The sequence below is a fragment of the Ornithorhynchus anatinus genome, chromosome X5 (assembly GCF_004115215.2).
Source record: "Ornithorhynchus anatinus isolate Pmale09 chromosome X5, mOrnAna1.pri.v4, whole genome shotgun sequence".
NCBI classification, from domain to species: Eukaryota; Metazoa; Chordata; class Mammalia; order Monotremata; family Ornithorhynchidae; genus Ornithorhynchus; species Ornithorhynchus anatinus.
In genome coordinates, this window is record NC_041753.1 from 61,792,147 (window position 1) to 61,812,934 (window position 20,788).

A 20,788-nucleotide genomic window follows, 5' to 3' on the forward strand; every position below is an offset into this window, starting at 1 on the left:
CTTTAGGCCCTCTCTGGCCTCCTCCTGCAGATTTTGTTTTTTCATGTTGGCTTCCCCCAAAATGACTTCAGTGAGGAAACTTGTGAGTCAGAGATGCAGTGGATTCCATCGCAGGCATTTGGTGGATTACATCGTACTGGCTTCAGCCTCTTGTGCATTCTTCAAAAAACAGTATTACAGGGAACATCTGCCTTGTTGTCTGGAAAGTGCCGAACACAAACATGCCGGATGATGGCCTGGAAAACAAGCGAAGCAGGTTTGGGAGAGTAGATGGAGAAAGGACTTTTGCTTCTGGTTTTGCCAGTTGCCTGCTGTGTGACCTTGGGCATGTCACTGAACTTCTCTGTGCCACAGTTTTCTTATCATAAAATGGGGGCTACCTTCCTGTTCTCCTCCCTGCTTAGAGTGTGTTCCCCAGGTGGAACAGGGACCTGATTTTCTTGTATTTACCCCAGCCCTTGGTATGGTGCTTGACACATAGTAAGCACTTAAATACCACAACTAGGATTAATTATTATTAGCTAAAACTCATTTAAGGATGAAACTAGCATTGAGGTATACTCTCTCCTGATCCCAGGGTGGACCATGCCACTTTCCGTATAGCTGTTTCTGAGGCACACACCCCATATGAGTGGCTCAAGGGGGCTGGCTAAGCTCTGACAATAAGTAGCCAGCCCAAAGGAGTAGTTTGGGAGCCAGAGGAAAGGGAGTATTCAGAGGTGCAAAGGAAGTGGTGTGGACTCATTTGTCTCCCACTGAAGAAAAAAAAAAGTCCCTGGCTTGTTATTGACCCTTTTAATGTCAAACAGCTGCTGCCTATTAGAAGTACATAAGGGCCTAAGCTTTTAACCACATGGAGGCACATTCCGGGGCCCCCACCTTCCTCTGCCTTCAAGGCTATGACGCTAACGGTATCCCTCCTACTGCTGTGACAGGGGAAGGGTGTGCTTCTTTTTGTATCTTTGTTTTCCAACAACCTTTTGAAGCTTTCATTTTATTAGCAGAAATCCCAATTAAAAACCTACGTACCTCTTACTCCAACCCATGAAGATCCCATCCCCGCTTACTTTGGTATCGTTCTGAGAGTTTTCAACATTGGTGATGAGGAGGACAGAGAGACCTGAGAGGAAGCAGGGTTCTAGCTTTGGGCCCCTTTTTGGGTGTGAGGGTATTTTCCCACCCAAGGGAACAGGTGGAGCTGCAGGAGGATCTTTCAGAAGGAAGTTTGAGAAGTTGTTGGAGCCATCCAGTTGTATCTGTGAACTCTAGCTCTCATCTTCCCAAGAACTCCCAGCACTAAGTAGGAGGCTTTTATAGAGTAGCTCACTGGAGCACCCTTCCCTCCATGGAAGGCCAGCTCAACTCCCGTACCAGTGTTCTAAATTCTAGCCTGCCTCAGCTGGGGTTCCTGTGTCCTGAGAGAGTCTCCTGGCTGATTGAAAAGTGTCTGAGTGACATGTAAGCCTTCTGGCATTTTAGGCTGTAAATTCACTGTGGCCACCACATGTGTCTACCAACTCTGCTGTATAATGATAATGGTATTCGTTAAGCCCTTACTATGTGTCAAGCACTGTTCTAAGCGGTGGGGTAGATCCAAGCTAATCAGGTTGGACACAGTCCCTGTCCCACATGGGGCTCACAGTCTTAATCCTCATTTTACAGATGAGGTAACTGAGGCCTAGAGAAGTGAAGTGACTTGCCCCAGGTCACACAGCAGACAAGTGGTGGAACCAGGATTAGAATCCAGATCCTTCTGACTCCCAGGCCTGTACTCCATCCACTAGGCCATGCTGCTACCAAGGGCTTCATACAGTGATCTGCACACAGTAAATGCTCAATAAATACCATTGTCTATGATGATGATTCAGCTCCTATTGGATTTGCAAGGTATGGAAGAGGTCCCTATCATTATGGCCCTCGGTCTGCTGTGCTTTCCCTCCAGGACTGGATCCTCCTGGAAGGCTCTCAGAAGAGTTCCAATTTATGGTACTCAGAGTTCTAGGCATTCAGGTTTTATGAGGGGCTGGGTGGGATGTACTGTGCTGTATTTCAGGATCGGTAACAGGCGATGGTGTAAACTACTACTGTTGTTCAGTTGTACCTATTGAGCACTTGCTGTGTGCAGAGCAATATACAATGCACAATATGACAGAATTGGTAGACATGTTCTCTGCTTACAAGGAGCTTACAGTCAAAGAGCAGCCTGCTTTCCCCTCATGCCTGATAATGACTGTGGCATGTTAAATGTTTACTATGTGCCAAGCACTGTACTAAGCACTTGGGTGGATACATGGTAATCAGGTCTAGCACATTCCCCATCCCTCATGGGGCTCATAGTTTATAGAGGGAGGAAAATGGTCTAGAAGGTTCAGAGGAAACCCAACTGCTGTTGAAGAGTTAAATCAATAAATCATAGTTATTGAGCACTTACTATGTGCAGAACACTTTACTAAATACGTGGGAGAGTACAATATAAAAGAGTCAGTAGAATGTTCTCTGCCCTCAGTGAGCTTAGAGTCTAGAGGGGGAAAGTTCAGTCAACAAAATCAGTCCATTCATATATGGAGGTCCACTTTCTTCTACAAATGTGTTATAATGAAGGAATCTAAGATCACTCATTATGCCTGCTCAGGTCTCCCTCCAGCTGTTCTCTCCCTCTTTCTCCTTCCCCCACCCCCTCATCAGAAATGGTAGTACCTACTGAACACACTTCTGAAAGATCTTTTTTCCCTAACATACTTAGATGAAAATGTTCTCTGGGTTGCTCATCTCCTGGGTTATTGCTTGGGAGTGTTTGTTTTCCCCCAAGCAAATGGGTAGTAGAAACAAGCTAACTGCTTTGATTAAGTCAGCTCAGGTTGTCTGGAGTTCCTCAACGGTTACTTCCCCCAGAAGACAGGCAGTGGCCTGATCCCCTGTGGAGAACAGCTGTTCAAAGGAGACTAGCTTTTTTCCAAACATCTGCAGGTGCTAAGCTCTGTGAGGCATTCTGCTGTGTTCAGAATACACGTTCAGCTTAAGCTTTGGGCCCCATTAGCCCAGCATGCAAGGACCGTTTGCACAGCAGGTCCCTAATTTTAGGGGGTGGGTGCCGTGTAAAACAAAGAACAGTACTTGAAGGGACAAATAATGGCCCCCTCTCCCTTCCCCCTTTCGGCTCCACCCTCCTTTCCCCAGCACTTCTGTCAGGCCACCACTTTCTCAGTCCTTCTGTATTTTCTCATTCAAAAGCAGTAAATTCAGAAGAAAAGGCAGGATCTTCAGATGACCCTTGTGGGACCTTTTTTAATGAGGTCAGTCTGCACATTTCCTGGGCACAGTCCTACAATCAGTGATATTTATTGAGCATTCTCTCCATACCTAGCACTGTACTAAGCTCTTGGGAGAGTCCAATATATGTGCCTACACATAAGGCATCTATAACCCTACATTCATCCTTCACCCTAGTAACTGACAAGGAATATAATTCAGAAATCCTTCCCTTGACTATATTCAGCAGTCATGAGGCATTTGCTAGAATTCTGAAAATCCTTTCCTTTTTTTCAATTTTTTCCTGTTTTTAGATTGAATTAGAGGTATTAGTCTTAAGCTTCAAATTCTGGCATTTGACTGAAAACCAATATGTTGCCTCCACTTCAAATTTGATTACAGCTGAATATTTCTGCTTCTAATTATTGGTTTGAAAAGGAGAAGAGGTACAGTTCCTAGTTGGAGGGGAGAGAGACATATACATTCTAACTGGGAAGCAGCATGGCTTAGTGGAAGGAGCACGGACCTGGGAGTCGGAGGACCTGGGTTCTAGTTCTGGCTCTGCCAGTTGCTTGCTGTGTGACATTGGGCAAATCGCTTAACTTCTCTGTGCCTGGGTTTGCCTGTTCTCTCTGCTATTTAGGTGGTGAGCCCCATGTGGGACAGGGACCGTGTCCAACCTAATTCACTTGTATGTACTTCCCAAGTGTTTAGTACAGAGCTCTGCACACAGTAAGATCTCAATAAATGCAATTGAATGAATGAATGAATACTCCAGGGCTTAGAACAGTGCTTGACACATAGTAAGTGCTTAACAAATATGATTTTTAAAAAACTGACCAACTGGAAAGTTTTTTTTAAAAATGTATTATTCAAAATTTCACAATCCATGACTTGGTTCAGGAAAGCAGTAATGTAGGCATTGACACTATTTGAAGCTTGCCTAACTGGAGAAAATCTTAGGTGAAACTATTTTCAGGCCTCAGTGAAAGTGACCAAGACCTTGAATCTTTGATTTCCTTCCTCCCTCATCAAAGGCCTGTCTCATTTTGTCCTGGGACCTGCCTCACATCCAGGCCTGTTAAGTTCCTTGAGGGCAGGAATCTAGTCTTCTAACTTCATGATACTCTCCCAAGTACTGAGTACTGTGCTTGGCATAAAGTAGGTATTCAATAAATACTATTGATATGACTGATATACAAAAATACTAGCATAGGTCAGCTGCCACTTTACATTTCTTTTGCTTATTTTCTCACTCCCAAAGGAAGATTGGAAGTCTTTTGTTTTTAAGCACTTACTATGTTCCAGGAACTGTACTGATTGCTGGGTTAGATAAAAGATAATCAGGTTGGACAGAGTTCCTGTCCCACGTGGGGCTCAGAGTCTAGATTGGCGGGATTCTGTGTCTCCAGATGGAAATATCTGTGGCTACCCGATATTCTTCTAGATATTTAAATGGCCTCAGAAAAGTTGGAATCCCATCAAATGCTTCTTCTCAGTGCTTTAATTTCCTTATCTGTAAAATGGAGATTAAATCCCTGTTCTTCCTCCTCTTGTGAGCCCAATGAAGGACAGGGACTGTGTCTGACCTGATTATCTCATATCTACCCTAGCACTCAGTACAGTACTTGGTCACATAGTAAACACTTAACAAATGTCTTTAAAATTGCTACAAGTGAAATATGCTCAGAAAAGGAAAGCTTTCATATGACGTAGAAATGGAATGACAATTGCAAATAGATGTTTTCCGTCAGACTCATTCACATAGAAGGGATCTGTCCTTCAGTGGCATCATATTCAGAAAAAAAAAAGCTAGACATAGCTCAGGGTATGTGTGTGCTGTGTGTATATATATATATAATTGTTTTAGGTATGCGTATATATGACTAAAGTCACTAGGCCAGACCTATTTTTGCTGTTCTGAAAATGCCTGAACTGGTTGGATTTAGATAAGAATAGAAACCCAACAGCATAATTAAAATACCACATTTTGGAAAGAATTTATGAAAACAGTTCAAAGACCAAATATCTGAAGAGACCAAAAATTCAACTGCGGTTGAGCTAAAGGGAAGTTTGAAACATGGACTGTAACCTCTTCTTTAAAAAGAAGGGGAAAATACTTCTGGAAATCATGGTCTAATTCTGTTGTGAACTGAGATGGTAAATACTATCTGAGTCATAACAGATGAGACAATTCATAATCAATTTATAATTTCAAAAATAATTACATGTCAATACGTACTTGAGAGTATTTATAAAAGACTGTATTCTTTAGTTGCCATAACAGCGTAGAAGAATGTTGCTGTCTTGACAAGTTGGCAGCCAGCTATGAAAAATCATACAGTAATGCTATGAGTTATTTGCTGAGTTAATCCCTCAAAAAGCTGCACAATATTTAATGGCAACAATGCCAGACTTCTTCCAAAGTAACGTGCATTGAAATGACTGGCAGGGGTGGGGTTAGGGGCATTATTTTTACAACTGGAGGTGTAATTTGTTACGGCACATATATATTTCATTCCACTAAATTCTTGTTCGGGAATCCTGCTCTGGACGGGGCGGACAATTTCTTAATGTAACAATTGCTGAGGACAGGGGTATCAAGTTAAGGCATCCTGAATTTTCTTGGTTAATACAAACAGCAGTGATATTGGATTGTGTGGTTTGTCAGCGTTTGCCCATTTTATAAATTCAACACTATAAAAATCAGCTCTTTTTAGTTGGCGATATGAACCAATAAATTGAGGAATCCTTGCACTCCTGAAATGTTTTCAGTGGTTTTGAATATTATTTGTGCAGATTTCTTCTCCGAGAATGACCCTGGCAAAGGCCACACCAGTGATATTCATTCATTCATTCATTCAATCGTATTTATTGAGCGCTTACTGTATGCAGGGCACTGTACTACGCACCGGGAAAGTACGATTCGGCAACAGAGACAATCCCTACCCAACAACGGGCTCACAGTCTAGAAGGGGGAAGAGAGACAACAAAACAAAACAAGTAGACAGGCATCAATACCATCAAAATAAATAAATAGAATTATATATATATACCTCATTAATAAAATAAATAGAATAAATATGTACAAGTATACACAAGTGCTGTGGGGTGGGGAAGGGGGTAGAGCAGAGGGAGGGAGTAGGGATGATGGGGAGAGGAGGAGGAGCAGAGGAAAAGGGGGACTCAGTCTGGGAAGGCCTCCTGGATGAGGTGAGCTCTCGGTAGGGCTCTGAAGGGGGGAAGAGAGCTAGTTTGGCGGATGTGAGGAGGGAAGGCATTCCAGACCAGAGGTAAGACGTGGGCTAGGGGTCGACAGCGGGACAGGAGAGAACGAGGCCCAGTGAGGAGGTTAGCGGCAGAGGAGCGGAGTGTGCGGGCTGGGCTGTAGAAGGAGAGAAGGAAGGTGAGGTAGAAGAGGGTAAGGCGATGGAGAGACTTGAAGCCAATAGTGAGGAGTTTTTGCTGCATGCGAAGATTGATAGGACACCACTGGAGATTTTTGAGGAGGGGGGTGACATGCCCAGAGCATTTCTGTTTCTGATATTTTAGCGAATTAATTTCTAAATTTTTTTTCCAGAAAATCTTGTGATCCCAAAGCATTTTCCAAAAGCATCTAGTACTGTTAGTTGGTACCTAAAATTTAGACTGCAGAGTATCACGTAGAGGAGTGAATTAGAGTCCTGCACCCAAAATTGAATGTTGCCCAGTCAACTCTCAATTAGTCATGGTTATGAAAGAGAGAGCCTAAAAAAAATCCACAGATTACCCCAAAACCTAATTTTAGCCCTTACTGTCAACCTCTTTCCCCATCAAACTGCTCAAATACAGTGCTCTTAACTAGTTTGAATTTCACCTCTTCTCCCTGCCCCTCCTGATTTTCTAGCAGAGGTGTGCGGGGGCAGGGAGAGGGTTAAAGGACAGGCTGCAGAATGGAGATGAGCAAGTAGAAGGCTGATGTCCATAGAATGGGTAATCAGTTCCTGCATAACTTATTTCGCTGAAATGAAGACAATTTTTTGACCTTCTTTTCAGTCCTTCCAACAGCCCCGTGATTTAGACCCAATGGCTAAGAAACTGTTCCTGCCTAATAATAATAATAATAATTAGGGTACTTGTTAAGCACTTAACATGTGCCAAGTGCTGTTCTAAGTGCTGGGGGAGATACAAGGTGATCAGGTTGTCCCACGTGAGGCTCACAGTTTCAATTCCCATTTTACAGATGAGTTAACTGAGGCACAGAGAAGTTAAGTGACTTGCCCAAGGTCACACAGCAAAGTGGCAGAGGTGGGATTAGAACCCACGACCTTCGACTCCCAAGCCCGTGCTCTTGCCACTAGGTCATGCTGCTTCTCAATGCCGTTGGTGCCTCTCAATCAGTCGATTGATTAATGGTCCTTATTGCGCACTTACCCCATCCATGGGACAGAGTCATCTGCCTACCTCACCCCGGTCCTGTCAGCTGGGGTCAGAGCTCTGGAGCCACCATTGCAGGTGCCCCAAAGGCGATCTTGTATTGGGATACGTGGCCGGCAGTGGAACTGGATTTCTGTGGTACATCCATGGTCGTGACTTGCAGATCCTGCCCTGAGAACAGTGGCACATGTGGGGTTCCTTGGGGAATGGGTCTGCTTATTGTTATATCGTCCTCTCCCAAGCTCTTAGTACAGTGCTCTGCACACAGTAAGTGCTTGATAAATACAGCTGAAAGAATGAATGAGTTGTGCTGTGGCTTAGTGGCTTCAACCCCATCTCTGGTGGATCTCTCTCCCTCCCCCACCACTCCTCAGCTGTCTAGGCGGATTGGGTGGGGGTAAGCCAAGCAGGTGAGTGGCTCTTCCTCACAAGGCTTCAGAGAAGAGCCGAGCAGAGCCATTAGAGCCTGGCCCCTAGTCACACCTGGTCCGGGACCAGAAGGGCAGTGGTGGAGAAGTAGGAGGTTTTCATCTTTTGATACCTTTTTGTTCATCCATTCATCCAATCAGTCATATTTATCGAGCGCTTACTATGTGCAGAATACTGTACTAAGCACTGGGAAAGTACCCCCACACCCCTCTTTCCCCTTTCCTTTCTCCTCCCAATTCCTTTATTCTCTTCCTGGAGGGAGGCATCTTGGCCTAATGGAAAGAGCACGAAGCTGGGAGTCAGAGGACCTGGGTTCTAATTCTAGCTCTGCCACTTGGCTGCTGTGGGACCTTGGTCAAGTCAATCAGTCGATTAATCAGTGGTATTTATTGAGCACTTACTATGTGCAGAGCACTCTGCTAATCACTTGGGAGAGTAAAATTCAACAGAAATTAGCAGACACATTCCCTGCCCATAACGAGTTTATGATCTAGAGGGGTGTCACTTATCTGGGCCTCATTCTCCTCATCTGTAAAATGGGGATCCAATACTTGCCCTCTTTCCACTTATACCATGAGCCTCGTGTGGAACAGGAACTGCGTCTGACCTAAACAACTTGTATCTACCCCAGCACTTAGAATAGTGCTTGACACATAGCACTTAATAAATACCACCATCCTTATTATTCTGCCTCCTCTTTCTTCCCTGTCCTCTTAAAGCCACATCCCTCAGCACTCTGCCCCTAAGTTTGCCCCCACATTCAAAATGTGAATTTGGCACCCCTACCGGAAGCCGTATCCCATTTCTGCTATTTCCGTCTGGTGAGACTTCAAAGGAAATTCCGTCTTAAAATTCTGCTTCACATAGTTCTCCAGTGACCATTCCATATGGCTCAGGTGTGACTACATGCTCGTTGCATTTCAAAGGAGTCTAACTAGTGTCCTCTACATTGTGCAGAGCAAGGCAGCACTAAGGTGAACCTGCAGGGGTTTAGAAAATTCTCAACATAAGAACACGTACAGTCATTACTGATTCAGACCACAGGTTTTTCCTGTTGCCTCTATTGCATAAGAAATTGTAGAGTTCAGGCAGGCTGGACCCTGAATTTTCCCCAGATCATCAGGCTGGGACTTAAAAGGGAGTAGGCCAGCTCCTCCCCCCACGCCCCCACCCCCCCAAAAAAAATGCCACCCTTGCAGACCTCTGGCATAGGGTGTGTTGATCACTGGGAAAAAATGTGTGCCCTTCCGTCACCTCTCAAAACTTCATTATTAGCTTCCGGTTTTAAGTAGTATCTACTTGAACCAAAATACCTGTCTCAACATTAGCCTGCAGGATCCGAACAAACTGGGGCTTCTCTTTTTAGGATTTAGAACTTAGTTTCACCCTTCTCACCCAGGCCCTCTGTAATTCAATTACCATAGTACTATTAGGGAAAGGAAATGTCTCTATGCCAGGTAAGTCTCAAAATTGTGCTCAAAGCCAGTCTCGTCACAGAATTAGTCATTGGTGGGCATTAACCCTCTGAGGTTGGGCACCTAAAGCTTTGTTTACATTTGATTCTCACAGCATCAGCCATGTGCTGACTGCCTCTCTACAGGGCATGACAATCATGTGCTTTCTCTACAAAGCAGTGGACAGGGTGGGTTCAATCCCCATCGCTTATGTTTCAAAATCAAATCGATCGGTAGTGTTTGTTGGCCCATAACCATATATGGATCACTGTACTAACTAACAATAATAATAATGATAATTGTGGTATTCGTTAAGCACTTAGCATGTGCCAAGCACTATACTAAGCACTGGGGCAGATACAAGCAAATCGGGTTGGACACAGTCCCTTTCCCGTATGGAGTTCACAGTCTCCATCCCCATTTTACAGATGAGGGAACTGAGGCCCAGAGAAGTGAAGTGATTTGCCCAAGGTCACGCAGCAGACGTACTGAAGCCGAGATTAGAACCCAGGGCCTTCTGACTCCCAGGCCCGTGCTGGATCCACTAGGCCATGCTGCTTCCACCAGGGGCTTGGGAGAATACAATAGATTTAGTAGACAGGATCCTCCCCACAAGAAATGTACAATCTAGTTGGGGAGGCTGAAACTAAAATAAATTACAGGTAGAGTTTAAAGATATGCATGTAGGTGCTGTGGTGAGGTGAGGGTGGGATGAGTACCTCAATATTCATCAATCTGGATTGTGCTTCCACCTCAGCAAATATGAGTCTGAATAAGGGAGCAGATAGAGATACTTTATGTCGTCTGGAATGAAACAGATCTTATCCCCTATTAACATATTTTTTCCAAACAATTCCATCCGGCACATGCCTTATCGAATTGCCCCATCACCGTTTTGGCCCCAAGAACTGTTAGCACTGTGGTTCCATTCGTGTCATGCAAGGGCCCAGGTCTGGGTGGATGCTTTTTTTCTTCCTCCCCACAAAAGACTTCTTTGCCTGTCATATTTTCCTGTGTTCCAGCCAGATCCTGGAAAAGCCAGAAGGAAAGCTAACAGTTGATCCATCTGGATACCGTAGCCTCAGATGTCTTGCTGCCACTTTAGCAGCCTCAAGCACACTGTGGATAGATAAAACGTTTCATCTGCTGTGGAACTGGGGCAGAGTTTAATTTCATCACTTTTTTCCCAGTTTAGGAGGTGGGGAGGAGTGTAGAAAGATATATGGGTGACATTTGACTCTACTAAACTGATTTTCTTTGTTGCCCTGGCCCCTCTCCCACAGCAGCCTGGCCCTTGATGTTGACCAGGCAAGCCTTACAAAGAGACTGTCAGCTTTGGATTCATCTTTCCACTGAACAGAGAGAGGGTACAGTGCTCTACGTTAAGGATGTTTGACTCCCTTCAAGATGTAGGAGGGCTAACTAAAGGTTCACCTCTTCATCTTATCAATCAGTCCGTTGTATTTATTGAGCACTTACTCTGTGCAAAGCACTGTACTAAACGCTTAGCACTGTGCTAAGTGCGTAACCGAGCTTCTTCACATGCAGCTTTCCCAGGTTGACTGGCCCCTCTTCCCCTGCCTCCCCCCTTCTCTTTCCACCACCTCAGGTGTCCCCACTAACTGCAGCTACCTCTGCATGATGTCGTCCTTTGTCCGCCCAGATGTATATTGTGTGATTTATGTTCTTGTGTTTTTATTTAATCATCTCCTCAGATCTTTGTAAGCACACTGTAGGCAGGGAACATGTATACCAACTCTGTTGTCGTGTACTCTTCAAGTGCTTAATACACTCCCCTGCACATAGTGAGTGCTCAATAAATACCACCGATGGTGATCTTTGCATGCGTGTGCCTGTTTTGCCCTGTAAGACTGTAAATTACTCAAGGGCAGGGACCGTGCCTTATTCCCTAGCCATGCCCATCCATCCTTAGTTCAGTGCATTGCCCAAGATAATAATAATAATAATAATATAATTATGGTGTTTGTTAAGCACTTACTATGTGCTAGGCACTGTACTAAGCGTTGGGGTGGATACAATCCAATTGGGTTGGACACAGTCCCTGTCCCATGTGGGGCTCACAGTCTCACCGAATATATGATTCTCTTATCAATGGTATTTACTGAGTGCTTACTATGTGCAGAGCACTGTTCTAAGCATTTGGGAGAGAGTACAGTACAACAGAGTTGGCCCACAATGAGCTTACAATCTAGTGGGGGAGAAAGACATTAATATAAATAATTTATAATATATAATTTAAATATATGTACATAAGTACAATGGGATTGATGGTGGAGTGAATATCAAATGCCTAAAGATCACAGATCCAAGTGCATAGACAGAGAAGGGAGAGAGAGCTGGGATAAAGAAAGCTTAATCTCTCTGAATGTGGCCTTATTCTAATTCTGGATGGGCCGTGAAGAGGGGGATCTCTGATAAAGGAATGAAGTTCATTCTTTCTGGTCTTTATATAATAATCAAGCAATTGTTGGTGGCTCTCTTACAGGTTATTCGATCATTCTATGGAGGGATTCAAAAACTGGGAGTTCATGACTGTTCACTGTTGGGGTGAAAGGGCAGCAGGTGACTGGGTCCTCGAAATTTATGATACTCCATCTCAACTGAGGAACTTCAAGACTCCGGGTAAGAATGGTCATTTCTTACCCTTATCAAACTTTTCCGTTTCTCCATTTTCCTCAGCTTCTCCTGCTTAGCACAACCCTTTGGGGGCTGCAAAATATATTTGCCCACAGAAGCCTTCAGTCCATCTCACGTTATACTCACTGCACTAGCAAAATCATCATCTGGCATTCTTCATCATACACGACAGTGTCGTCCTTGCAGAGAGATTTGATCACTTCCCCAGGTGCCTGCTTTGTCCTTGCCCCAAACCACATACAACTCAGTTCCCTGTTGGCTTATGTCAACTTTTGCGTTCATGGAGAAAAGAGACAGCAACTAAACCCCATTACCTGTGCTTCTTCACAGGGCAGAGAAAATGAGCTTCCTCAGATATCCTTAGCCAGATATCCTTAGCCAGAGTTCCCTTTTTATTGTCTACCTAAGCAAGAGACAGGATTGTGCCAGTTGCTGCTAAACAAGCCAGCACTGAGCAGCATGAATATGGGGACTCGACTTTCTCCTAGTGACCTAAGTCGGCGAGCCAAGATTGCTGAAAAGTCCTCTGGCCTTGGGTCACTCACAAATTACCATGTTAACAAAAGCCTTTTCAGGGAGGCTCAGACTCCATACACCACACCACACCAACACACTGCTGAAATGGATGAAACAGGCCAAGTTCAAGCTCAGCATGAGTGGAGAGGATTGGAGGTTTTACAATTAGCTTGGGTTAATAAGAGTATTTGGGCAGTGTTCGCAGTCATATTTTATTCTGCTAGCATGATTGTTTCCTTCCATTTTAGGGGAAAAACAGAACTAGTCTGAAAATGTAGCCTGAACTACAGCCACCCAACTTGACTCCATCAGAGTTTTATAGTTAAGCATGCAAGACTTCTGCATTAATTCACTGACAGTGTCATGACCCATATTTAGCCCAGTCTAAAGGACACACGTTATGGTTTTTTGAGTCTCCTGAGGGAACTCCACTTTCTCCCACTCCCCAAAACTTACAGGGAAAGTAAATTTTCCCCCAGTGCTGCATTTACATAATAATAGCAATAATTGTGGTATTTGTTACTACTTCCTATGTGCCAGGCACTGTACTAAGCCACTGGGAGGGATACAAGCAAATCGGGTTGGACAGAGTCCCTGTCCCACATGGGGCTCACAGTCTTAATCCCCATTTTGCAGATGAGGTAACTGAGGCACAAGGAAATTAAGTGGCTTGCTCAAGGTCACACAGCAGACAAGTGATGGAGCCGGGATTAGAACCCGGGTCCTTCTGACTCCCAGGCCTAAGTTCTATTCACTAGGCCTCGCTGACATCATCCCGCCCACTCTATCCCTCACCTTCTCATCCTTTGAAGCCCACATCATCCATCTCTGACCCTGCTGCAACTACTAGTCATGGTTATCTACCCTCTCCCTCCTCCACCCCAGTCCACCTCCAGTTTATTTTCTGAGCAATTTTGATGCCTTCCTCACCTTCCTTCATTCCTCCAACTCCCTTTTGGATCCTCTCCAATCTGGCTTCCACTACCTTCACTCCACTGAGACTGCTCACTCCATGGTTATCAGCAACCCCTCCTTACTCAATCTCATGAACTCTACCCTAATTCTCCTCGACCTCTTCATTTATTCAGTCCTATTTATTGAGCATTTACTGTGTGCAGAGCATTGTACTAAGCACTTGGAAAGTACAGTTCAGCGACAAATAGAGACAATCTCTGCCCACAACGGGCTCACAGTCCAGAAGGGGGAGCTTGGCTGCCTTTAACACTCTTGGATCACACTCGAGTTCCGGAAACACCATCCAACAACCTTGTTTTTTCTGACACAACCCTCTCTTGGGTCTCTTCTCTCTTTGGCTGATCCTTTTCAACCTCCTTCACTGACTCTTCCTCTGCCTTCACTCCCTAACTGTGGGTGTCCCTCAAGGCTCTGTTCTGGGCCCCCAACTGGGCCTATACTCATTCCCTTGGGGAGCAGCTTTTTAAAAAATTCTACATTCACATTTGTAAGTTCTAGAAGGATCTCCATCTCTGTTGAGTGGGAGAGTTTTCAGGCTAAATTAAATGGTGAACTCTGCCTCCAGCAACAGTGTTATTTGCACAGATATGGGCTTTTTACTTATTCATTATTAAAATACGTATTTAGTAAAATATTTTCATTGTCCCTATTAAAGCTGCCTTGGGGGCAGATTTCATTTATGTGCTGGCAACTTGTAAGGACTTTCTCACTCTTTATTTAAACAACTACTCCATAATAGAAAATCCCATCTGGGAACAGACACTTCTGCCTCTCCTCCCATTCACCTGCTAACTACTTTCATACCTAGAAGAAAAATAATCTGTTCTCCAACACAAGAGGAAAGAGGTGGGAATGCTGGTGGTAATTCCAAATCACAGGTCTTCGTAGAGGTCTAAGGAATGAAAAATGAGACTGAGTATTTAGACTGTGAGCCCATTGTTGGGCAGGGATTGTCTCTATCTGTTGTCGAATTGTACATTCCAAGCACTTAGTACAGTCCTCTGCACATAGTAAGCTCTCAACAAATACGATTGAATGAATGAATGAATGCTACAATCAATTAGTCGATCAGTGGTACTTGTTGAGCACTTACTGTGTACAGAGCACTGTACTTGGAGGAGTACGATACAGTTGGCAGACATGATCCCTGACCTCAAGGAGTTTACAGTCTAGCTGGGGAATCAAACGTTAAAATAAATTAAAAGTAAGGGAAGGAACTGAGTAAAGTGGGGAAGTACCTAAGTGCTTGGGGTTAGGACTAAGTGCACAGGAAGTGCAGGAGGGAGGGAAAATAGGGTGGAGGTTGAGATCTGAGTCTCACTGAGCTTGAGAGAGCTTAAGAGGTTTACCGTCTAGCTGGGGAATCAAACATTAAAATAAGTTAAAAGTAAGGGAAGGAACTGAGTAAAGTGGGGAAATACCTAACTGCACAGGAAATGCAGTAGGGAGGGAAAATAGGGTGGAGGTTGAGAGCTGAGTCTGGGAAGGCTTACTGGAGAAGATATGCTTTCAGTAGGGCTATGAAGATGGGGAGAGTGGTGATCTGTCGGATAGAGAAGCAGCATGGTATAGTGGATAGAGCACGGGCCTGGGAGTCAGAAGGTCATGGGTTCTAATCCTGGCTCCACCACTTGTCTGCTGTGTGACCTTGGGCAAGTCACTTCACGTCTCTGAGCCTCAATTACCTCATCTGTAAAATGGGGATTGAGACTTTGAGCCCCATGTGGGACAGGTACTGTGTTGAACCTGATTTGCTTGTATCCACCCCAGGGCTTAGTACAGTGCCTGGCACAGAGTAAGCACTTAACAAATACTACAATTATTATTATGATTATGATTATGTAGAGGGTGGGAATTCCAGGCAGGAAGAAGGGTATGAACAAGAAGTCGACAGCGGGTGAGGCAAGACCAAGGGACAGTGAATAGGTTGGTGTTAGAGGAGTGCAGAGTGCAGGCTGGGTTGTAGTGGAAGAGGAATGAGGATGATTATGGGAGAGAGAGAGCAGATGGACTGTTTTGAATCTGATGGTGAGGAGTTTCTGTTTGATGCAGAGATGGATGGGCCACCACTGAAGGCACTCAAGAAGTGGGAAGATGTGCACAGGATGATTTTTTAGAAAACTGATCTGGGCAACAGAGTGAAGTATGAACTGGAGAGGGGAGAGGTTGGAGGCAGGGAGATCAACAAGGAGGCTAATGCGGTAGTCAAATCGGGATATGACGAGTAGTTGAACCAGTGTGGTAGCCGTTTGGTTGGAGAGGAAGGAACAAATTCAGGAGATGTTTTAGAGATAGAAGGATATCCCTTTGGACCAAGACTGCACTTCAGAAACTCTAAGGAATAATGATAATTGTGGTTTTTGTTAAGGGTTTACTATGTGCTTGTGCATATAGCATTTAGCACATAGTAAACCCTTAACAAAAACCACAATTATCATGGTGTAGGAAGTAGAACAAATTTTCAAACCCCATTTTATAGATGAGGAAACTGAGGTCCAGAGAAGTTAAGAGACCTGCCCAAGGTCACAAGCAAGTGGCAGAGATGGGATTAGAACACGGGTCCTCTGACTCCCAGGCCCTTAGTCTTTACAGTAGGCCATGCTTCATCTCAGAAATTGCATTAGGTAGGCCAAATTTAGTATGAAACAGGAGTTAAAAGAGGTGAGTCTTAAAGAAAAAGGATCAATTTGGAGGCTGCTCCAAATGAGAGGATATATTATCCCCCCACCCTTAAACCCTCATGTGTGCTCTGTTTGTTCCATGAGGAAAATACAGTTAAGAATCAGGCCCTGCGTTACTCTCATTTATTGGTGTTCAGTGATAAATCAATCAGTACATCAATTTTCTTGCAGTCAGAAGAACCTGTTGCTCCTTAAGTACAGACGTCTTCTGCTACAGAAGTGTGAGATGTCAATCTCTTGTTTTTCCTGCAGAAAGTTAGGTGACCTGTATCCTTTGCCAAGGAGTAGGCCTGTAGTCCATCACTGAATACGAAGAGGAACAGGCAGTGATGGGGAGTAGGACGATCAAGGGTGGGAGAGGACAAGGAAAGCAGGATGCTAAGGAAGGATCTGGAATGGCCACACATTAGAAGGAAAGTAGTCTTCAGTTCCTCCAAATCATATTAGACCCTTTTCATTAGAAGTTCCCAAATTGCCATTTAGGGGTGCATATTCTTGAATTCCCTACCTGCTTTGATTTGGAGAATTTCAGAGCAGAAGTTATGACTTGCTGGGGAGGTTGGGTGGGGGGAAGGAAGCTCATACAGCCTTCCTTCTATTTTATGTTATTTAATATTTATGTTTTAATCACTACTGCTAGTGCTTGCTTCGCTGTGATTTTCATTATACTTGGGACCTTGAGGCTATTTAAGTCTTTAAGATATAAATGAATGAATGAATGTGTTAAACAGATCAACTGTGGGAGGGAAAGACTCTGATAGACCTGCCAGTCAAAGGGAAACTGTATAGAAACCATTAGACTCATTTCTAATCCTGTGCTACATAAACCTCAGTTACTCAGAAAATGCCACATAAAATTTTGTATGTGATAGGTAAAGGTAGAGTTGCAAGTAGGATGTAATACAGTTCGTGTTTTTGTTCCTGACTTTATAAAGAGATCCCGTAATACAGAAAAATTCTCAAAACAGTTGTTCGTATGTTTTTTTTGAAATCAAGATCAGCAAAATTCTGACTTTGAGACTCAGGGAGTTCTTGTCCTTCTTCGTGCACATATACACACACGTACTGATAAGAAGGTATTATTAAACAAATAGTCTTTATTAACAAGTTGTATCTGCTGCTAGCTCTTCTTTGACAAACTGGTAGGAGTGTCCGATGGGGACAACGTTATCAAATATTTTACAGAGGGAAAATTGAATCTGCAAAAGGAAATACAAACTAGTTTGTTGTTGCTTTTCTGGAAGCGGGTTTGTATGTGAGTCAGATTTTCCATGTGATTCAGAGAGAACAGGGATGGGAAGAAAATCCATATCCCCCAAATTTGATCAGTTTCTCAAATTTAGACAACTCATGTCAGAGATCCATAGGAATGAGGATTTCAGGGTCTCACTAAGAAACATCTGCTGCCTCTTCTTGGTTCAAAGACTGGAATTCTTTGGTAACTGTGTGGTTTTGTTCTTGGTTCCCAAGGCAAATTGAAGGAATGGTCCTTGGTTCTGTATGGCACATCTCTCCAACCTTATTCACCAACAAATGACTTTCCTAAAGTGGAGCGAGTGCGCTCCAGTAGAGTGGAGGACCCCACGGAAGACTACCCTCCAGATGATTACACAGGTAAGTCAGAGACTGCATATTAGCAACACTCAGTTCTACCCAACCAAAATCACTTAAGGAACTCAGGGGGAAAATTTCCCCCCTCAAAAGACTTTGCCTGGGTTCTCCAGACACTAAAGGTAAATTTGGGGATTCAGAAGATCAAGGAATTTGCCTAGTACTCCATTTTGCAGTGTTGTCCTGGCACCCTTTCTTTCAGGGTTTCCAGTTGCTTTTGTTTGCAAGTTTTTCATTAGTTTCATTGGTTTCTGTGGCATCAAATCTGGTTCGAAAAGCATTCATCAGGAAAAGGAGAATAAGAAGTTCATGTATGGTTACTAATATAATGAACTACTTGCATCCCATGAAGCATTCACTCATTGTTCATGCATTTCTTCCCCACACTCCTCCCTATCACTGCCTGGCACTTACCCAATTCCCATCATCCTATCTCTCTGGCCTTTTCCTATTACCATCTAACGTTCCCTCATTCCCCTATTCCCTCATCCCACTCTCGATCTGTCTCTCCCTTCCTATCTTTTGCTTTCTCTTTGCCTGATCTTCAAAGCTTAGGATGGGTAACCAGAGATAAGGACATGGGGTGAGGATAGCAGGACTCCTCCTTGATAGAGGGCAGCAGAGAAATTCGATGAGTCACTATCCTCCCTTGCTCCCTCCCCTCTTCTCCCCATCATGATCCTGGCTCATGCCACTGAGATTGGCAGCCATCCTTGTGACACCCTCTGTCCAACCTTCTGAACACACTCAAGCAGACATAGCAGAAGTGGAGAACAAGGAAGGGGCCAACCATCCCTTACTCCAGGCTGTGGCTATACTTAGTGGTGGAATCCACGGCTGAGCAAGTGGTTCAGAGTTCCAGGCTATTATTGGCTAACATTGTAATAAATGCTGAGGTGACTCCATAGAAGACTAATGAAGGATAGACCCTGACCTTCAGTGGTCCTATAGTCTACAGGTGGAAGGATGGACACAAAGAGAAAAGTCAACTGTTAGAATATTGTTTAACATTTCAAGATAAGAGACTAAAATTCTACAGCTCAAAAGCCTCAACGGTAGAAAACGCCTGATAGATAAGTACTGCTTGTGTGTTGGAAGCTGGGATTACTGCTCCAGGCTGAGCCATCGTGAGTCAGAACTCCCCAATCCAAATGGAGCCTTCATTCATTCATTCAATCATATTTCCTGAGTGCTTAGTGTGTGCAGAGCACTGTACTAAACGCTTGGCCTCCTGACCTGAAGACACTGGAGCCCCAGTGGTGTGGGAACTCAACCATGCTTGACTTGGTAAAGAGCTCCCCTAATACAGAAAATTTCTCAAATAAATTGGTCCTGCCTGATCCTGGGCTTTCTCCACACAGTGGCTGGAAGGTGAGGAGGAGACTCCCCTCAGCATTCAGGATCCCTATCCTTCCCTTCACCCCATCTCATTCCCCAGTGTAGATCCCACAGCCCAACTCCCAGAGAACCTTCAACTGAACAAATAACAAGAAGAATGATGACACTACCCATTAAGCACTTACTCTGTGTCAAGGACTGTGATAGTACACACGATGATCGAGCTTTTCATGGAAGGTGCAGAGGAGAGAACCAAGCTCTCCCTCCACTTCCCCATGAACTTCCTTTTCCCTCTGCCTGCTTAGGGCAGCAGGGCATTCTCTCCTTCCCGTGGAGAGTTGTCCTTAGGTTTGGGAAACTCAGCTCTGAGCCTTCCAGCCCATGAGAGTCGAGGGACAAGAGCCGAGTGGAGTAGCATCGATTGATCTAGGCATTAGGAAGTCTGGGATTGGTCCTGGACCCCATCCCATGGCACCTGATGGCGCTTTATCTGGGTCTTTCCTCCTGTTTCTTCACACTGAATTGAAGTTCCTGTACCCATACTTGGGAATCAATTATGGGGAAAGAGCCAACAAGTGCAAAAATTGGTTAGAGGACACGGACAAGGGAAACAGGATCTGGAAAAACTTGCATTATTATCAGGTACCTCACCTTCTGGCCATGGTCTTTCAGGGAGACAGACCATGCTACTCACTTCCCACCCATCCCAGCACCATACATTTCTAGTCTTGTGGTGGGTGCTTATGTTGTCAGGAAAGATGGAACATCCCCAGTCCACTAGCTGTGAGGAGAGAGTCCTGTGGACAGGGCCCATAGTCTCAAACTGTTCAGAATGCCATTTTAACATATATCAGTGGCCTGTTTCCAAGGGTTGCGATATAGCTCACGACGCCATTGCATAATGGGCAAAGCTTCTCACATTGGGGCGATGTTCATAAATTACGTATTTTAAATTCCTCCTCGGAGCACCCTGCACTTTTACAATCCACTCCAAGCTTCTTCCCTGTGGGAATTAGAGAGGGTACTTTGTTGAGCAGCCTCATAACCTAATGTCTTAGCTGCTCAGGTGGCACCTTCTAATTCCAGCAAGCATTACCTCAGAGTCATTTATAAACTTACATTACAGAGCTCCCAGGGCCACTGAGCTGATCAGATCTTAACTGGCGAAACCATCTGAGTTCTCTCTTTGGCCATGGAATGTTATGTGTACTAGGGCACCCAGTAGACCATTTCAGGGTCTCTCTTGGGGGCCAAGAGTAGGAAGGTGTTCCCTCACTATGTATATATATATACATATATATATATATATTTCTCAAAAGGAGAAATGGGGAACACTGGGGCATCTTATTACCTATTAAGGTAAACCCAACAGTGACTTCCTCCTCTTCCAGTTTTGGCTGCATCTACATTCTGAGCAAAATGAAAATTTATCGGGATTTGGTTAGCACCTGAATTAATTGC

The 20,788-nt window shown here is 44.3% G+C and overlaps 1 protein-coding gene across 1 annotated transcript in view; it reads left to right on the top strand.

Moving 5' to 3' along the window:
* The window catches only part of PCSK5 (proprotein convertase subtilisin/kexin type 5), a 409,642-nt gene that overhangs the window by 244,973 nt on the left and 143,881 nt on the right, over positions 1 to 20,788 (top strand). The window contains 2 exon segments of the mRNA XM_039910756.1: positions 12,055 to 12,191; positions 17,849 to 17,992. Coding sequence (XP_039766690.1) covers positions 12,055 to 12,191; positions 17,849 to 17,992 — 281 coding nt within the window.